This window comes from Salvelinus fontinalis, chromosome 26, assembly GCF_029448725.1.
Source record: "Salvelinus fontinalis isolate EN_2023a chromosome 26, ASM2944872v1, whole genome shotgun sequence".
NCBI lineage: Eukaryota > Metazoa > Chordata > Actinopteri > Salmoniformes > Salmonidae > Salvelinus > Salvelinus fontinalis.
Window position 1 is genome coordinate 29,274,304 of NC_074690.1, and position 18,203 is coordinate 29,292,506.

Here is an 18,203-nt window from a genome sequence, read left to right on the forward strand (position 1 = left end):
ATGCCCTACCTAAATATGACTCTTAATTAGAGGCAAACGCAAACCACCTGCCTCTAATCAAGAGCCATACCAGGCAAACCAAAACCAACATAGAAACAGATAACATAGAATGCCCACCCAACCTCACGTCCTGACCAATTAACACACAAAAACTAACATAAATAGGTCAGGAACGTGACAGTACCCCCCCCACAAGGTGCGAACTCCGGACGCACCAGCACAAAGTCTAGGGGAGGGTCTGGGTGGGCATCTAACCACGGTGGTGGTTCAGGCTCGGGGCGCGGTTCCCACCCCACCATAATCCATCCTAACTTCCTCCCTCCAAGAATGTCCACCCTCTTTTGACCCCCACAAAATTCCCTTAACAACATATCTAATAGGGAAAACACCGGGACAGAGAGATAAATCAAGAAAGAGGGATAGATAAGAATATAGAGATAGATGAAGATAGAGAGGGAGATTAGGATAGAGAGGCAACTCCGGACTGAAAGGCAGCTCCGGACAGAGAGACAGCTCTGGACTGATGGGCAGTTCTGGGTATCCAGCCTTTTCAGGCTGAAGGGCAGCTCATGGCTGACTGACGAATCTCGATGCTCATGGCTGGCTGACGGCTCTCGACGCTCATGGCAGGCTGACGGCTCTCGACGCTCATGGCAGGCTGACGGCTCTCGACGCTCATGGCAGGCTGACGGCTCTCGACGCTCATGGCAGGCTGACGGCTCTCGACGCTCATGGCGCTCTGACGGCTCTCGACGCTCATGGCGCTCTGACGGCTCTGGCTGCTCATGGCTCTCTGACGGCTCTGGCTGCTCATGGCTCTGACGGCTCTGGCTGCTCATGGCTCTCTGACGGCTCTGGCTGCTCATGGCTCTCTGACGGCTCTGGCTGCTCATGGCTCTCTGACGGCTCTGGCTGCTCATGGCTCTCTGACGGCTCTGGCTGCTCATGGCTCTCTGACGGCTCTGGCAGATCCTGTCTGGTTGGCGGCTCTGGCAGATCCTGTCTGGTTGGCGGCTCTGGCAGATCCTGTCTGGTTGGCGGCTCTGGCAGATCCTGTCTGGTTGGCGGCTCTGGCAGATCCTGTCTGGTTGGCGGCTCTGGCAGATCCTGTCTGGTTGGCGGCTCTGGCAGATCCTGTCTGGTTGGCGGCTCTGGCGGATCCTGTCTGGCTGACGGCTCTAGCGGCTCCTGTCTGGCTGATGGCTCTAGCGGCTCCTGTCTGGCTGACGGCTTTGCAGGCTCATGGCAGACGGGCGGCTTTGCAGGCTCATGGCAGACGGATGGCTCAGACGGCGCTGGGGAGACGGATGGCTCAGATGGCGCTGGGGAGACGGATGGCTCAGATGGCGCTGGGGAGACGGATGGCTCAGATGGCGCTGGGGAGACGGATGGCTCAGATGGCGCTGGTGAGACGGATGGCTCTGGCCGGATACGGCGCACTGTAGACCTGGTGCGTGGTGCCGGAACTGGAGGCACCGTGCTAATGATAAGCACCTTCCTACTAGTGCGGGGAGCAGGGACAGGGCACACTGTATTCTCAAAGCCTACTCTATCCCTGATGCGTGGTACCGGCACTGGTGACACCGGGCTGAGGACAAGCACATCAGGATTAGTAGGGGGAGAAGATACAGTGGGTTCAGGGCTCTGGAGACGCACAGGTAGCTTAGTGCGTGGACCCGGAACTGGAGGCACCGGGCTAGATACACGCACTACAGGGAGAGTGCGTGGAGGAGGAACAGGGCTCAGGATACGCACTGGTAGCCTAGTGCGTAGTGTATACACTGTAGGTACTAGGCTGGGGCGGGGAGGTGGTGCCGGAAATACCGGACCGTGGAGGCGTACTGGCACTCTTGAGCATTGAGCTTGCCCAACCTTACCTGGTTGAATGCTCCCGGTTGCCCGACCAGTGCGGGGAGGTGGAATAACCCGCACCGGCCTATGTAGGCGAACCGGGGAAACCATGCGTAAGGCAGGTGCCATGTATGCCGGCCCGAGGAGACGCACTGGAGACCAGACGCGTTGAGCCGGCCTCATGACACCTGGCTCAATACCCAATCTAGCCCTCCCAGTGCGGGGAGGTGGAATAACCCGCACTGGGCTATGCACTCGTACAGGAGACACCGTGCGCTCTACTGCGTAACACGGCGCCTGCCCGTACTCCCGCTCTCCACGGTAAGCCTGGGAAGTGGGCGCAGGTCTCCTACCTGCCCTTGGCCCACTATCTCCTAGCCCCCCCCCAAGAAATTTTTGGGAATTACTTACGGGCTTTTTCGGCTTCCGTGCCAGACGCGTTCCCTCATAGCTCCGGTTCCTCTCCCAGGTAGCCTCTGCTCTCCTCAATGCCTCCACCTGTTCCCATGGGAGGCGATCCCTCCCAGCCAGGATCTCCTCCCAAGTGTAGCAACCCTTTCCATCCAAAACATCGTCCCATGTCCATTGCTCCTTTCTCTCCTGTCCCTTACTCCGTTTCGTTTTCCTTTGCCGCTTGGTCTTAGCTTGGTGGGTGATTCTGTAACGGGTGACGCTCTCCTCATCCTCAGAAGAGGTGAGGAGAGAAGGATCCTCAGACCAAAACGCAGGCTTTGGGAAATAAGCCATCTTTATTAACACAATGATAAAGATGGCAACACGAAACTAAACAAACACTTGCAAAACTACAAAATAACAAAACGACGTTGACGAGACCTGAACATAAACTTACATAACTAAACATAAACTTACGTACAGGTAACAGACGACATCGAAACGAAAACGAAACATACAAACGCTACAGTCCTATGTGGTACGAACATAACATACGGACACAGGAGACAATCACCCACAAACAAACAGTGAGAATGCCCTACCTAAATATGACTCTTAATTAGAGGCAAACGCAAACCACCTGCCTCTAATCAAGAGCCATACCAGGCAAACCAAAACCAACATAGAAACAGATAACATAGAATGCCCACCCAACCTCACGTCCTGACCAATTAACACACAAAAACTAACATAAATAGGTCAGGAACGTGACATTCCTGACCTTAGCTCAACTGTCGTACCCCATCAGAATGCAAAATATAAGCTTGTTTTACTCCAATGTTTGTAAACAAAGAAAATGTAAACAAACACTATATAGCCCCAAAACATGGTTAAAACTATAATGTTGATATCATAGATGGTCAATCCTTGCATCCATTCCTCTCTCTATGAATTTGAGAGCGATTACATTTCTCCAGCCCTATCCCTCAGCTTTTTACCAAACCAGGGATGGGGAGGCTGCTTTGTTATTGTTTCTACTGCTGATTGCTGCTTTAAAGGTAAGTCAACTGGTCAGTCATGTATTAAAAGTTTAGAGTATTGAATTTATTCAGAAGTAACTCACTCGGCTGCGAAATGCAGTGCAGATTTCTTCTGCTTCGACTTCTGGTCCAGTGAGACGTTCAGTCTGAGCATGTTCTTCACTGACTCTGGAATGCCCAGTCTGCAGGCATAGTGCATGGGAGTACAACCCTCATTGTCCTCTGCATCCAGGAGCTCTCTCACACTGCTGCACTGTGTAGGAACAGATGATATGAGAACTTTGTCACCTCAGGAGTTTAACAAACCAAGTGTAAACTGTCCTCTAGATCGAACAATGATTTGTAAATAGTGACTGTTTGATTCTACATGTTACTAGAAAATACATGGTCTCAATATTTTACCTTCAATACAAAGCCTAACAGTGTTGCGTTTGTTTCAACTTCTCTACAATAGGTGGCAGTGATGCCCTACATCTTCCTACAAGATCCCCACAAGAATCGAAAAATATGAGCTCATCTTTGCAATATTGAGAACTTATGACTATGCCTTAAAAATGAATATGGACCATGTGGTCATTTTGGAGGCTTCATCATTGTTATTAAAAGTTCTGTCAGGTAGATGAATGATAGAATATTACCTTTAAGAATTCCGGAGGAAGGTTTGTCAGACCTTTCGGCTGCAAGATGGCAAGGTGAAGGAAATTGCAGCCATGTTTGTCTTTTATTTTCAAATTAGCCCCTAAAATATAATGAACATGAGTATAACAAACCATACAATAGTGTAAACTTAATGTGGGAGACATACTGTATGCCTTTCTTTGAGAAACTTACCATGTGTAAGAAGAAGGCTCACTGTTTTCCAGGCGCCACAACTTGTGGCCAAAAGCAGTGGGGTATGACCCTTACAGTCAATGGCATTAATGTCTCCGCTCTGTCAAAGAAGAAGATTATGAAACACCGTAAATATTCATTCTGTTCTCTTTCAGGTGGTTCTTTTCATGTTCTGTTTACCTTTGAAATTAGGTATTCAGCCAATTCAACATGGTCAAATATTGTTGTCCTGTTGGTGAAAAACATGATAAAAAAGTAAGAAAGCGGGATATCATTTTTACCCTAAAACATTGTCCAATGAAAATACATACGGTGTACACTACAGTATTTTACTTATGCAGTGGGGTTTGGCAAGCGCCATCTGTGAGATTGATGACATCACCGACTCTATCATGTGCTGATAGCATGAGTTTGACGGCCTCGGTTGCTCCCTGGGTGCAGGCAAAGTGGAGGGCTGTGGATTTGTCACACTGTAAAGAGAAGTACAAAGACATGACAGAGAAGTTGTTCTTAATTGACTCGCCTAGTTAAATAAAGGTTAAATAAAAAATAAATAGATTACAATCAATCAGACCAATTTGAAATGATGTCAGGATATTACAGATTACAGATTAGATTTAGTGGTCATCTTCCAATGTCTCGTGGGAGTAACATGAACTGATAATGTACTAATTATGGGTGGAGGATTATGGATGCATAATAACCTATTGTTACTTACCGTACCACATTGTATGAATCTCAGTTCTAAGAACCTTTCAAATGAATGCTTGTGATATTTACATTGCTTTCTATTGGAAGAAAATGATCATTAAGGTTTCTAATTGGTATTTTTTATTACTCAGAAGCCTTCTAAATATATGTGCTTTTGTCTATGGTTCTGAGGAAGAACCAAAGTTATTTTTGTGTTCGATTTTGAAATCCAGACACAGTATATGATATTTGTAGGTGCAGTTTGAATGATTATTTACATATCAAAAGCTTCTTAACTTCATCATCACCAGTTGAAATACCTGTTGTTGGTCCATTTTAGCTCCGTGTTCTATGCAGAGTTTGATCACCTCCAGGTTGCCTCCACGGACGGCCAGATGAAGAGGAGTACTGAATGATTTGTCCACATAGTTGATGTGCGTTTCAATTGAGAAACCTATTTCCTCACCTTCAGCAGAGAAAATGAGTGAGTAAGAATTATCTGATGAATATTGTTTGATTACCAAAATATAAAACAATATGTACAGTAGGAGGGACATTGGGGCTCGGAGACATATGTTTCTTATTTACCTTTCTGAAGAACCACCTGCATTGATTTTTTGGCCCCTGCAAAGGCTGCTGCGTGAATGGGATAATGCCCCAGCTTGTTCTGTTGACATAGTCTGGCTCCATATTTCAACTGAGAACAGCAGGGGAAATTAGTGCAGTTAGTAGCAGTTGCATTGCAAAAAAACGAATGTAGGACACCAATAATGAACAATTAATCACACACGTCTCCTTGTTCAAACATGCAACAACAAACAATTAGAAAATGATACAGTGGCCATATATTCAATATTCACACACAAGTAGATGGAGAGCTTCATGGTTATCAACACAGCAGGCCAACATTACAGGTGTGTTCCCCAATTCCCCCTCCAAGTTGGCATCCGTGTTGCTGTGAGACAGTAATAGCTGTGGAAAAACACAATTACATATAATATAGTATCATATACATTAGACTTTTCTTCTTACATTTTAGTCATTTAGCAGACACTCTTATCCAGAGTGACTTACAGGAGCAATTAGGGTTAAGTGCCTTGCTCAAGGGTACAATGACCGATTTTTCACCTTGTCGGCCTTGGGATTCGAACCAGCGACCTTTCTGTTACTGGCACAATGCTCTAAAAACTAGGGTAACTGCCACCCCTAATGTCATATAATATATGTTATTAGACTGAATAAATAATAGCATCCTCCATAGAGGTGAGCTAGCTAGAAGTGTAGAAGGTGTAGGTGTATTAAAGAATAGAGGGGTGTTAGAATTGCAGAGTACTAGAGTAGAGGTGAATGGGGGGTCAGGTAGGGGACGGACCTCGATGAGAGTGTTGTGTCCGAGGCTGACAGCCATGTGTAGGGGAGACATGAGGCGGCGGTTGAGGATGTTCGGGTTGGCTCCCAGGTCCAGAAGGCAAGCACAGCTCTCTCTCTGGGTCTTCTGCACAGCCCAGTGTAATGACGTGTTGCCCTCCTCATCACTGGCACTCAGTTCTTCATCAAGGTCACAGATAGAGATTTATTTTCTTCAATACATTAATAATATATGATTGATAAAACTAAAAAAAGAAAGATTTTGGGGATAATGTGGGGACAATAAGGAAGATATTCCCTATGACCCGTGGTACCACTGCATAAATAAAAAATATAAAAAATAGTTTCAAGTTTTATTTATATAATAATTATATTAACATAAATACATAAGTAAATATGTAAGTCTTACCATCTGGACCAGTCAACTGCACAATGAGCTGTATGGTGCTAATGTGCCCGTGTGAGGTGGCATAGTGCAGAGGGCTGGCATTGGCATGGTCACGGACACCCAGGTGGGCTGAGTGCTTTTCCAACGCTGCCGAGTCACCTTGTAGAGCCCACTGTGGCAACATCAGTACAGAACAGTAATCTATTACGATATGGTCTACACTACCACATCTACAAACTGAATTCTTAGTCAGATTATTCATTATTCATAACTTTGAATCTGCTCTAAACCCAGAATAAAATATATGTTTAATCAAAAATGTACAGTACAATACATATTTCTATTTTTTAAATGATAGCCTTCATATTCTATTAAATAAATGATGGTATAAAATGTACATTACCTATAACAGTTTTTTACTTACCTCAAATATTTTGTCAGAAATCTGTGTAGCATCATCTTCGTACATCACAGACTGATAGGTCTTGTCCTGCATCAGGCCTGTCTTTAATGGGCTCGTCAAGCTTTTCTATTCATGTCCACATTTCCACAAGGACTTGAACATTTCATGTGGTTTGGCTTGTGACAGAATTCATAGATTAATAGTATGTTCTACAATGGGTAAGAGCAGAGGATTTAAATTTCAACATACATATTAATATCTACAGTAAATATCTGTCAATGCATAAGCACGGAGTATACATAAAAAACATACAGTATTGCAAAAAAACACATCCAGCAGGCTGCATAACCTGCTGTAAAATATTATAGTATATTTATTAAATGTTATTATACCAATGAGACCAACCAATAAGATATAATACATTATGTTCTTACCTTTATGTTCTCTGGGTGTGAGATGAGCTTTCTAGTGTCTGCTGTTATTAGAGAGGGGGTTTATATAGAGACATTTGGCAAACAGATCGAATGACATTGCCTCTTGGTTGGTCAGACTTTGGACTGACACTGGAGAGGGTTATTATCCTAATGTAAATGCATCTGGTCCATTGCGAGTTAATTGGAAAAACAGTCCTTCCTGAAAAACAACATTAGTTGAAAATGAGGAGTAACTTTGTTATTTAGTGTAAACCTATGACAATCACAGGCTCATTACAGCACTATGGTCCTATGATTTCTCCAGTAGTAAACTCAAATAAATTAAATTATTCTTTCTTTGTTCCTAATTGTGTAATGATCACAATGGAATGGTCCTATTCACTTATGTTTTCACATAATCTTATAATTTCATACCATTACCATAAAGAATGATTAAAACCAAGAAATTGCATCATTTTCTATCAAAGCTGATATTCAATCTACATGGATTTTAGAAATGTGCTAATTTAGCTCTGTGATCCTAGATGTTTCAAAACTTAACATACAGCGTAAAAAAACGTTTTTTTCACAATGCTTGCTGTTACACAAAGTCTGCTGTAACAAAAAATACGACTAATGTATTCACAACTCTTTTGTAATTTACTGACTTTAGCTTTTATGAACTATTTTATTTTATTATATTATAGTTGTGCTGGTTGGTGCGACTATAGTATGCATTGGTTGAAGCTAAGTGTTAAGTTGAAATCTAGCTAGTAGAAGGCTAGCAGCTGTAGCTAGCTAGAAATCACCAGTTGGGTGAGAAGCAAAAGGAAGATAGCTACCTAGCTAACTAGCTAGCTAGGTAAGTATATTTTGCTATGGAAGGTTTTTCATATGGCTGAAGTAATCTGTGTAAACATGGGGTGGCAGGTAGCCTAGGGGTTAAGCGTGTTGGGCCTGTAACCGAAAGGTTGCTGGATCGAATCCCCAAGCTGACAAGGTACAAATCTGTTGTTCTGAGCAAGGCAGTTAACCAGTGGTTTCCCTGGACGCCAAAAATGTGGATGTTATTAAGGCAGCACCTCTCATTCAGAGGGGTCGGTTTAACTGCGGAAGACACATTTCAGTTGTACAACTGACTATGTATCCCCCTTTCCCCCCTGAACTGCAGACCTGGACACTTCTGTGTAATCAGAGCACAAACAAATATGCTAGCGAATGTTCTTGGCTGCTATTATAATCAGTTAGATGCACCAAACTTTGGGAAACCTGCAACACTGCTAATTTATAATGCATGCACAGGGGCTCGCAAGTGGCACAGTGGTCTAAGGTGGTGCTTGAGGCATCACTACAGACAGGTTTGAATCCAGGCTGTATCATAACCAGCTGTGATTGGGAGTCCCATAGCGACACAGTTGGCCCAGCGTCATCTGGGTTTGGCCGGTGTAGGTGGTCATTGTAAATAAGAATTTTTTCTTAACTGACTTGCCTAGTTAAATAAAGCTAAAAAAAAAAGAAAAAGATTATGCGCAGAACAGATGTGTGGCTGTTAGAGATCAGAAGAAAATCCTATCAGTGGCAGTCGGTGCTGTTCAAGATGAGGGTGTAACGGCAGATTTCCTCTTCTCCGTCTGAAGAGGAGGTGTAGGGATCAGACCAAGACGCAGAGTGGAAAGTGTCCATGATTTATTAACAATAAACTGAACACTACACGAAACAAAATCGTATCAAACCGAAAGACAGTCCCGTGTGGCACGAACACTGACACGAAATACAAACACCCACATGAACCCCGGCTGCCTAAGTATGATTCTCAATCAGGGACAACGATTGACAGCTGCCTCTGATTGAGAATCATACCAGGCCGAACGCACAAAACCCCAACATAGAAAACAACACATAGACAACCCACCCAACTCACGCCCTGACCATACTAAATAAATACAAAACAAGAGAAAACAGGTCAGGAACGTGACAGAGGGAGGACTTTTTTTAATGGGCATGGCCTTATTTATATTACAACATATTGGATAACTGTCATTCATATTCCATTCACCCAGCTCAATGTTACATTGGTAGGTTTAAGCTACTACATGATACTTACATTTTCCCTATACCCATCATGAGGTTGCTACAACCTAGCCGACGAATGAAAGTTAGCAACTTAGATGCATAAGTTGAAATTTGAGTAGTCAAGGTGACAGACAGTGACACATTCAATAACACCTTGCACACTTTTGCATGCATCTAGCTGACCTAAGTTGTCATCATTAGTCCAACAGTTGCAAACGAGAGTTTCAAGTGGACAAATTCAGGTATATTTTTCCCTGTTTCATTCCGTTTGCTTCTGTTGAAGAAGTGTTTTTCTACAGAATTGGCTGGAATGAATGTACCGCTGATCACAAGCAAACACAGAACAAGCAGCCATATACAGTATAAACCACATGATCACTTTGCTTGTTGTATATATAAATCCTTCTCGCTTCTACACTCTCTCCTCCTCTCACCTTTTTTCCTTTGCTTGTGGACTTCAGTGCACAATACAACAGCTGCAGGTGACCAGGTGAAAAAAACTTTCCAATCCAGACTTTCATACCATAACAGCTAACCGTTACACACAGCCTACATCGTTGTCAACATATTAACGTCATAGTCAACATAACAACTAGAACTAATGCGGTAGTAAACCTGCTACAATCATGCATTGCAGTGTACAGCAAGCAGTTTAGCAGTTATACCGGCGGACCCTAGTGGCAATAAATGAATGAAACCAAAAGCGTACCTTGACTTGGAAGAGTTTCAGTGTTGGATAGCCATAGCCAGCTAGCTAACATAGCATTTGATCTGTTTGAATTGGGTGTTTGAATAGACTAAACTAGTTAGCTGCATTTGCTAGCTAAGTAAGTGAAAGTAAAAATATGTATACAGTACCAGTCAAATGTTTGGACACACCTACTCATTCCAGGGTTTTTCTGTATTTGTACTATTTTCTACATTGTAGAATAATAGTGAAGACATGAAAACTATGAAATATCACAAATGGAATCATGTAGTAACCACAAAAGTATTAAACAAATCAAAATATATTTTAGATTTGAGATTCTTCAAAGTAGCCACCCTTTGCCTTGATGACGGCTTTGCACACTCTTGGCATTCTCTCAACCAGCTTCACCTGGAATGCTTTTCTAACAGCCTTGAAGGAGTTCCCACATATGTTGAGCACTTGTTGGCTGATTTTCCTTCACTCTGCGGTCCAACTCATCCCAAACCATCTCAATTGGGTTGAGGTCGGGTGATTGTGGAGGCCAGGTCATCTGATGCAGCACTCCATCACTCTCCTTCTTGGTCACTATTTTTATTTTTATGAAATTCACTGAGAAGGATGGTCCTCCCCTTCCTCCTCTGAGGACTCTCCACAGAATTCTATCCCTTGCCTTATGCATTAATTCAGTATGCTCCCTCCTCTGTCAATACAATTTTCGTCTTGTCATTATAATTCAAATTTGCAGTGACTGATCAACACAGAGTCAAGCTCCCAAAAACCGGAAATCAACATCCACAACTAAAAAGTAGCAGGAGTGCGAGTTGCACACAAAGCATCCAGTTAAAACAACAACATCATAATGATCATTGTTTGCTAGCTTGCGCAACCTGTGAGCAGTCAATAGAAAACGCCATGCTTGCTAACTTGATTGGCTATGTGATCAAATTAAACTGTTTTCAACACATCAACTGTTTTAGACCCAAAAGAATGCTTTACAAAGCAAGATAAATAAGCGTTCAATCAGTACTGAGTGAATGAACAAAAACATTTTGGAATTAACGCATGCTATAGTGTCAAGTTGACATACAGTTGAAGTCGGAAGTTTACATACACCTTAGCCAAATACATTTAAACTCAGTTTTTCACAATTCCTGACATTTAATCCTTGTAAAATGTCCCTGTCTTAGGTCAGTTAGGATCACCACTTTATTTAAAGAATGTGAAATGTCAGAATAATAGTAGAGAGAATTATTTCTTTCAGCTTTAATTTCTTTCATCACATTCCCAGTGGGTCAGAAGTTTACTTACACTCAATTCGTATTTGGTAGCATTGCCTTTAAATTGTTTAAGTTGGGTCAAACATTTCGGATAGCCTTCCACAAGCTTCCCACAATAAGTTGGGTGAATTTTGTCCCATTCCTCCTGACAGAGTTGGTGTAACCGAGTCAGGTTTTTAGGCCTGCTTGCTTGCACATGCTTTTTCAGTTCTGCCCACAAATTGTATATATGATTGAGGTCAGGGCTTTGCGATGGCCACTCCAAAACCTTGACTTTGTTGTCCTTAAGCTATTAAGCAACAACTTTGGAAGTATGCTTGGGGTCATTGTCCATTTGGAAGACCCATTTGCGACCAAGCTTTAACTTTCTGACTGATGTCTTGAGATGTTGCTTCAATATATCCACATAATTTTCCATCCTCATTATGCCATCTATTTTGTGAAGTGCACCAGTCTCTTCTGCAGCAAAGCACCCCCACAACATGATGCTGCCACCCCCGTGCTTCACGATTGGGATGGTGTTCTCTGGCTTGCAAGCCTCTCCCTTTTTCCTCCAAACATAACGATGGTCATTATGGTCAAACAGTTCTATTTTTGTTTCATCAGACAAGAGGACATTTCTCCAAAAAGTATGATCTTTGTTCCCATGTGCAGTTGCAAACCGTAGTCTGACTTTTTTATGGCGGTTTTGGAGCAGTGGCTTCTTGTTGAACGGCCTTTCAGGTTATGTCGATATAGGACTCGTTTTTGCTGTGTATAAAGATACTTTTGTACCTGTTTCCTCCAGCATCTTCACAAGGTCCTTTGTGGTTGTTCTGGGATTGATTTGCACCTTTTGCACCAAAGTACGTTCATCTCTAGGAGACAGAACACGTCTCCTTCCTGAGCGGTATGACGGTTGTGTGGTCCCATGGTGTTTATACTTGCATACTATTGTTTGTACAGATGAACATGGTACCTTTGGAAATTGCTCCCAAGGATGAACCAGACTTGTGGAGGTCTACCATTTTTTTCTGATGTCTTGGCAGATTTCTTTTGATTTTCCCATGATGTCAAGCAAAGAGGCACTGAGTTTGAAGGTAGGCCTTGAAATACATCCACAGGTACACCTCCTATTGACTCAAATTATGTCAATTAGCCTATCAGAAGCTTCTAAAGCCATGGCATAATTTTCTGGAATTTTCCAAGCTGTTTAAAAGGCACAGTCAAATTAGTGTATTAAACTTCTGACCCACTGGAATTGTGATACAGTGAATTATATCTGAAATAATCTGTTTGTAAACAATTGTTGGAAAACTTACTTGTGTCATGCACAAAGTAGATGTCCTAACCGACTTGCCAAAACTATAGTTACTTAACAAGACATTTGTGGAGTGGTTCAAAAACAAGTTTTAATGACTCCAACCTAAGTGTATGTAAATTTCCGACTTTAACTGTCAAGACAGGTGCGTGCCTTTCTAAATCATGTCCAAACAACTGAATTGACCACAGGTGGACAACCAATAGTTAGAAACATCTCAAGGATTGTCAATGGAAACAGGATTCATCTGAGCTCAATTTCGAGTCTCATATCAAACGGTCTGAATACTTATATAAATAAGGTATTTCTGTCTTTTTATTTTTTATACATTTGCAAAAATTAAAAAAAAACTGTTTTTGCTATGTCATTATGGCGTATTTCTTTGCAGATTGATGAGGACATTTTTTTAATTAATCAATTTTAGAATAAGGCTGTAATGTAACAAAATGTGGAAAAAGGCAAGGGGTCTGAATACTTTCCAAATGCAATGTATCTGATCCAAAATCTTGTTTAGGAGTCACACCTGTCCCAACCAGAAACTTAACGGGCTGGAGTGCTCCCACAAGAAGAAATGGCTTTTTCGCTCTCAAATTTTTCTGTTTCAACTTAGGACACTGAGTGACAATGCGTCCTTTTTCACGGCAGTAATGACAAACTGGCGGATACTAAAAACCTGCTTTCTGCTTTTCTTTATCTTTGGGCACTTTAGAAATGGACTGAAACCTTGCAGTAAGAGGTGACTTCTCTGTATTGCTTTTCGGGTATAGATAACGACTGAGTGCTTTGTCTGTGAAGGTAGTTTTATGTGTCAACACAAACGGATCTGCAAGAACTGCACCTTTCTCAAGAGTGAGATCCTTGTGCTCATAAATGTAGGTAGCAACCCTTTCGTGAAGGCAATTCTTGAACTGCTCGAGAAGTATGAAAGTCTTTAAATCCTCAATCCTCAAGGTCCTTGACCTTTTGAGAGCCACACCACCGACCAAAAAGACATGCTTGTTCCATTGTGAACTCAACATGACTTTGTGATTCTGTCTTTCGTAATTCACAGAACTGTTGTCTGTATGCTTCTGTGACCAATTCGTATGCCCAAAGGATAGAAGCTTTAACAGTGGCATTGTCACCCCTCGTCGAAATGATCGGACCAAGGTGCAGCGTAGTAAGCGTACATTTTTCTTTATTAGAAATGTCGCCAACAAAACAAGAAACAACAAAAACGAACGTGAAGCTTACTAGGGCTATACAGGCCACTAACAAAGACAACTACCCACAACTAAGGTGGCAAAACAGGCTGCCTAAGTATGATTCCCAATCAGAGACAACGATCGACAGCTGCCTCTGATTGGGAACCACATTCGGCCAAACACAAAGAAATACAACACATAGAATGCCCACCCCACATCACACCCTGACCTAACCAAATGGAGAAATAAAACGTCTCTCTCAGGTCAGGGCGTGACAGTACCCCCCCCCCCCAAAACTGAACCGACAGGGGAGGGTCCGGGTGGGCATCTACCCTTGGCGGCGGCTCCAGTTCGGGGCGTAACCCCCGCTCCACCTCTGGCTCACCCCACTTTGGTGGCGCCTCTGGTGCGGGGACCCTCGTTGCCGACCCCGGACTCACAGTCCAGAGCTTCCGGAGACGTTTCACAGTCCGGAACCTCCAGCGACGGTCCACAGTCCGGGACCTCCAACGACGGTCCACAGTCCGGAACCTCCAATGACGGTCCACAGTCCGGAACCTCCAACGACGGTCCACAGTCCGGAACCTCCTTAAACGACGGTCCACAGTCCGGAACCTCCTGAGACGGTCCACAGTCCGGAACCTCCTGAAACGATCCACAGTCCGGAACCTCCTGAGACGGTCCACAGTCCGGAACCCCCTTGAGACGATCTACAGTCCAGAGTCTCCAGCGACGGTCTGCAGTCCAGAGCCTCCAGCGACGGTCGGCAGTCCAGAGCCTCCAGCGATGGTCTGCAGTCCAGAGCTTCCAGTGACGGTCGGCAGTCCAGAGCCTCCAGCGACAGTCTGCAGTCCAGAGCCTCCTGCGAGGGTCTGCAGTCCTCCTGCGAGGGTCCGGAGTCCCCGGCAACGATCTGCGGTCCGGAGTCCCTGGCGACGATCCGCGGTCCAGAGTTCCCGGCGACGATCCACGGTCCGGAGTCCCCGGCGACGATCCACGGTCCGGAGTCCCCGGCGACGATCCACGGTCCGGAGCATCCGGGGACGATTCACGGTCCGGTTCCTCCGGCGACGAGCCACGGTCCGGTTCCTCCGGCGACGATCCACGGTCCGTATTTTCTACTCCTCAATTGTCCAGTGTTGGTGATCGCGTGCCCACTGGAGCAACTTCTTATTGTTTTTAGCTGATAGGAGTGGAACCCGGTGTGGTCGTCTGCTATAATAGCCCATCTGTGACAAGGATCGACAAGTTGTGCATTCCGAGATGCTGTTCTGCACACCACTGTTACAATGCCCTGTTATTTGCCTGTTTCTGGCCTGCCTGTTAGTTTGCACGATTCTTGCTATTCTTCTTCGACTTCTCATCAACGTGCTGTTTTCGCCCACAGGTCTGCCGCTGATGTTTTTTGTTTTGTTTGTGAATGTGTATTATTGTAGTGTCATCTTTATTGCAAAACTAAATACAATACACAACTTTAAGCTACATAGTCATTTTACAGAGGTAATGAATTGCCCATTTGATAAAACAGGACCATGTTTGAAAAACAAGTGGTTACGGTATGTCAATATTACATAGGTAAGCTACCTGTTACAGAAATCAGGAATGCAGACAGACCCTATAGACCTCTATATCTATATGAGTGACTGTGTCAAACACAGACACGCCTGTTATGTTGGGTACCTGCTGACGAAAAAAGATGTTATGAAAAATGTTTAGCTTTCAATTACATGTATTGTTAAAATAAAGGTTTAAGGAGTTACAGGCAGGGACCACATTACTACAAGACAAAACAGCTCACTCAATCAAGCCTGATGGCGTTGGAAGTATAAAAACAAAGCTTGCTTTCATATAATAATAAGAAAAGCTTGAAAATGGGGTAATGTCTTAGTGTGGGATGGAAAGAATTCAATACATTACCTTGTATGCGGTACAAATCATATTATTGTGGGAGCATATGAATTAGGCTGTTTGAGAAGGTTTGAATCCTAAGGAACCTGCCTACACATGGTTGGAAATACAAATAGACTGACATAGCTACTGTAGTAGGTCAAAGCTGTGTGCTGGAAAACCTTGGTAGGCATGGTTGAAGTACACATTTTGGTTCTCGTGAATGTCCTTTATATTTCGGGCTTCACGGTTGTTTTTTTATTATTTTATATGATGGCTTTCATAAGACGTCCATGTTTTCTCTTGAAACAATTCTATGTGGGAACCTGGGAAATGAAACATTTATATGTTCAAGAATATGTTCAATAAAGATAGGGACCTCTATTATTGAGTCCAATCATAGTCAATATTTGTTTGGTTAGCATGGTCCCTGGCCATCATCTAGTTTATTGTGTTTTTAATTGGAAATGTGTTACTATGTTTGATTGATTGCCAGTATAGTTGAGCTATAAATGTCCCAACACATACACATGTAGGATCTTAATGTGTTTTCTACAGCAGGAAAATAATCCTGCAGCAACAGGGAATGAGAATTATTATGTGGATTATAATTAATGGACATTTCTATGGGTTGATACATTTTTCGTAATGGAAAATAAAGTCTGAAATTTCTAAGTGGAAATTACAAACTTCAGAAGGCTTTTAAACCTCAAATACACTACATGTTCTCCTGCAACAGGGTGATCAAATTAAGAACCTACATCTGTACAGAGTTCTTAGTCATAAATGTCATAAAGCATTGCTTTAAAATGTATGATACTATGAGGTATTTAATGAAATAATAATGTAAGGTATTTAATTTAGTGGAATTTTCTACTATCATTTCATATTAATTTTACTGGGGTAAGACAAGAGTCAATGGAAAATCAGACAGATTTGTTTAGTGGTAATGTAAGTACGCCACGGATTTGAATGTCAAACTTTGTCAATGCGAAATAATGTTCTTACAGAGAGCAGTAGTAGTTATATGCTTATACTCTGTGGAACATATTTTGTTCTCTGAATAAGCAAACTACCCCCTCTTGTGGTCACCTTTGAAACAGCTATTTCTCTTCTCCGTTATGAAGTCATCAATGTCCCTATGGGGGAACAGGATCTTCTTGGCTCCATGAAAATGTTAACTACTTATGTACCTCAATTATACTGAATGGAACATCTTTATGCAAAATTCAACCAAGTAAGGCTCGTTATAAAATAATGGGATCAAAGAATCCGTGCTTGAAAATAACCACAACAGAAGGATTTTTACAGTTTGCACATGACGAATTCCAATGCCCTCAGTTTGTTCCTTAAAACAGTACTTTATGACTTGTTGTCACCTGGGATGAATGATATGATAATGTGTATTTTGGAGTTGCCTGTCCAGGCTCACCAGACCAGTTACATTACCAGGCTGCGGCAGGGACATCCCACATCCTCAACACAATAATAGATTGGGACTCCTAGTCCTTCCTTTGTACCTTGAAATATGTAGTGAATAATACTACAGAAGAAGAAAAAATAAATCATGCCATGGATGACCATTATCAGCCAGGGAACCTAAATATCTCACGTTAGAGGTTTATTCTAGAAGGCTATTTCTGGTGAGCAGACAGATGCAATCTGCCGCTGCCACCTCCATCCAAGGGGAGGGTACCCTTTAGTGATGGGTCGTACGCGCACGAACGGCTCTTTTTGAACCGCTCTTTTTGGTGAAAGTTGGGAACCGAATTACATATGTGAAAGAGCCATTCATTTGGCTCCCTGATTTGCATACTGTACTGTTATTATTTATTTTTGAGATACAGACATGGATAATCTGCAGATAAATGACAAAAACATGATCTGAAGATGGTAATTCCTCATTGCAGAAACAAAATAGTGAGGAGAGAGCCACATTCTGGTCCACACCAAATTAGATTTAGGCATCCAATGTTGGCCTACGCGGCCTCTGTAGCAGGTTGCTGGCAAGATAATAGGGACAGGTCATGCTTCCCTAAGCCAAAGGACAAGTCACGACAGTTTGGACAAGTCACGACAGTTTTTCCAGCACAGGCTACAGTAAGTAGTCTACTGCTAGTATGAAAACAGCATTGTTCCGCACACAATGTTTAAGATCTGCGTTGGTTTGGTTCTTCTCTGGTCTTCTTGCTCCCAGAACGACTTATATATATATATAAAAATGTACTTTACTGATTTATTTGTAATACGTGATGCTTTATTTTTGGCTGGGCAATACTAGCCTATTTCTGACTAATGTAACACTACATAACTATATAGGGAAAGGGAAGTTGTTCTAGTCTATTCCAAAAGTCGAAATGTATAGCCTAACATTTTCATTCAACCGCAACAGTGTTTTTTGTATTTTTTTCTTA

At 42.9% G+C, this 18,203-nt stretch overlaps 1 protein-coding gene across 1 annotated transcript in view; it reads right to left on the bottom strand.

Moving 5' to 3' along the window:
- Positions 1-7,057, bottom strand: part of LOC129824606 (transient receptor potential cation channel subfamily A member 1-like) — a 13,674-nt gene extending 6,617 nt beyond the window's left edge. The window contains exons 1-11 of the mRNA XM_055884289.1: positions 6,986-7,057; positions 6,583-6,733; positions 6,178-6,353; positions 5,670-5,777; positions 5,394-5,502; positions 5,126-5,271; positions 4,449-4,585; positions 4,296-4,344; positions 4,116-4,215; positions 3,923-4,023; positions 3,368-3,537 (exon numbers count right to left, since the gene is read on the bottom strand). Of these exons, the coding sequence (XP_055740264.1) occupies positions 3,368-3,537; positions 3,923-4,023; positions 4,116-4,215; positions 4,296-4,344; positions 4,449-4,585; positions 5,126-5,271; positions 5,394-5,502; positions 5,670-5,777; positions 6,178-6,353; positions 6,583-6,733; positions 6,986-7,057 (1,319 nt within the window). The remainder of the gene's footprint in view (positions 1-3,367; positions 3,538-3,922; positions 4,024-4,115; positions 4,216-4,295; positions 4,345-4,448; positions 4,586-5,125; positions 5,272-5,393; positions 5,503-5,669; positions 5,778-6,177; positions 6,354-6,582; positions 6,734-6,985) is intronic.
- Positions 7,058-18,203: the final 11,146 nt, after the last annotated feature.